Source organism: Echinococcus granulosus (assembly GCF_000524195.1).
Source record: "Echinococcus granulosus chromosome Unknown EG_S00011, whole genome shotgun sequence".
NCBI classification, from domain to species: domain Eukaryota; kingdom Metazoa; phylum Platyhelminthes; class Cestoda; order Cyclophyllidea; family Taeniidae; genus Echinococcus; species Echinococcus granulosus.
This window is the reverse complement of record NW_020170391.1, coordinates 988569-990837: the sequence shown is the minus strand read 5'-3', so window position 1 is coordinate 990837 and position 2269 is coordinate 988569. Positions and strand designations below refer to the sequence as shown.

At 41.1% G+C, this 2269-nt stretch overlaps 1 protein-coding gene across 1 annotated transcript in view; it reads right to left on the bottom strand. All coding sequences in view use genetic code 11, as the record gives it.

The window, feature by feature from the left end:
• EGR_02480 (hypothetical protein) overlaps nucleotides 1–2269 on the bottom strand; it is a gene marked incomplete at both ends in the record, with an annotated part of 5401 nt that overhangs the window by 411 nt on the left and 2721 nt on the right. Inside the window, one exon of the mRNA XM_024491729.1 lies at nucleotides 1031–1106. Within this exon, the coding sequence (XP_024353880.1) occupies nucleotides 1031–1106 (76 nt within the window). The remainder of the gene's footprint in view (nucleotides 1–1030; nucleotides 1107–2269) is intronic.

Sequence of the window (2269 nt, the reverse complement as noted above, 5' to 3'; positions counted from 1 at the left end):
ACGCACTGTCCAGAAACGGCTTAAAGAAGTCGAGTGGCTCTGGCGAGGAATAACTCAACAACTGATGCATCCCGTTTTGGAGGGAAGACACTATTCGTAATAACAATGAGGAAATACGTGTTGCTATCAGTCAGACGACTTTGAGGCTAATGCGTCAAGAACCTACCTGAAAGTAATGGTTAACCCAACGTAAATGATGAAACGATTGCTTCACAGCTACGTCAACTGGGAAGGGGAAGTCCTGGTGGAAGCTGAGCAAGTGGGTTGCACCCGCATGGATTAACAGACAGTAGTATGCCTCAAGGCTCGTCTACTTGTTCTTCACTTCCTTCGCGAACATTAGAAAAGCAGGGCGTTATTCGGTTGCTCGATTGACTGACTCTTGATGAAAAGTGGCTTTTGCAGTGCAAAGTTTTTTACCCGAACGAACATATCAATGGTTGCCTGCAAGGCATTATGTGTTTTGTCGATTACAGACGCAATGTTCACTAGCCGAATGACAAAGCATTAGAGCTGGAATCTATCTGCTTAATAAAAATCAAAGTTTTTTCAAAAAAACTTTTTTAAAATAAACAGAAGTTGCCAATTGGTCGGAAGGAAGTCTTGTTTTGTACTTTTCGCAAAACGACGCAAGTCCTCATCCCTTATTTCTTAAAACAGCCATGGGGAGATTTTGACTTCATTTGATAAGTGGAAGGTACTGCCCCATCCTCGTTTTCGTTCTCTGCGTTTCCATATTTCTTTGCGTAACTATTATCTTTTCTTGCTGTTAATAGCCCGTTCATAAGAGGTAGGAAACTAAAGTGAGATGGAAGCTGAGGTGACTGCGACTAGGTTGTTTGGTCCAAGAGACAAAAGGTACCATAAAAGTGCAATTGGCAGGCGTGTCCCATTGAAAGAGGCTGCTGGGTTGCGATGGCCGTTATTTTGACGAATGAAATACATAACGGAGCTCTTTAAAGGCAATGAAATCCTAATATAAAAACTGAATGAACTAATTTGATTGCCCCGTAGATCGTCTGGCCGATACTTTGAGGCTCTAAACCATTTGGCCTTTTTTGAAAATGCTCGTATCTTTTAATACATGGAAATGGTTTAATCATCGCCTAAGGCAACAGTATTTAAGAAAATGCCAGAGGCAAAAAGCCGGAACGGCTCCTCGATGACCTCAAGCCACTCGATTTTATCAAGAGTTCACAGTTGATGGCGAGAAATCTAACAGTAGACTATTTTGCGCAGGGGTAGGGAAGACACAAGGCGCTGCGCTAACGCTCTAATTTCTCACAATCATAGGAAATAAATTCAGGTAACATTATTCAGTAATCTGCTGTTCTACCACCGCGAACCCTCAGCTAAACTTGCATATCGAACTTTTCTAGCTAGATGATATCATTTATAATGACCGCTGTTGCATGATTGCCATAACCATATTAACTGTTACAAGAATATCTTATTGTAATTGTACGATGCAATTTCCCTCATTATTAGCTCAGCTCTTTCGGGTTCTTTTGCATCCTACTCGCACTGATTGCACATCGTAAACAGTCCGACTGAGTGATTATTTCATTCGAGCGTCGATGAGCCCAAAACCACTCGTTTATACCATCTTAAATCTGTTGCGCGGCAATGAAACGCCATGCCCAGGAAGTTTTCAATCGAAGTTCTTAGAGGTAGTTGAGTAATGGAAACCAAAGAAGGTCTAGTTTAGCCAGTAGTCAGAAAGTTTTCTAGTTTCAAAGGTAAATCAACTGAAACCTGAGTTCGCGACTTTTCACCTTAAGTAGAGATAAAGTAATAACAAAAATATTTGCAATGCGTATTAGGTGTTCAAAGGTTGCTGTCGCTTTTTCATCGCCTTTTAAGGTATATCTTTGCTCCCATAAAAATAAGACCTGTGGACATCATCGGGTTTACGTTTTATACACAGGACTTTTCTTCAAGTCAGTGTTTCCGTGCATTTAAAATACGCTGTAAATACCAGAGTTCAGATATACTTTTCTATCTTAAGTTAAATAGTTCGCTTCTTTATAACACAAAAGCTAAAAAAATTGTGGCGAAGTGATAGACTGCTGCATAGAATAAAGCTATTAGTGGACTGCAATGACCGAAAATTATTATAGTATGCGCCCAGTGCCTCCGTCTTAAAGCCCATTCTCTGCATTACTGCAAGCAGTGGGTTTGAGAGTGGGTCCCGTTCAAAGTGGCCATAACCCATGACAGTAAGTGTCCCATTCAGGTATCCATTGTTGGAAGTTCCGCCCCCATTCCC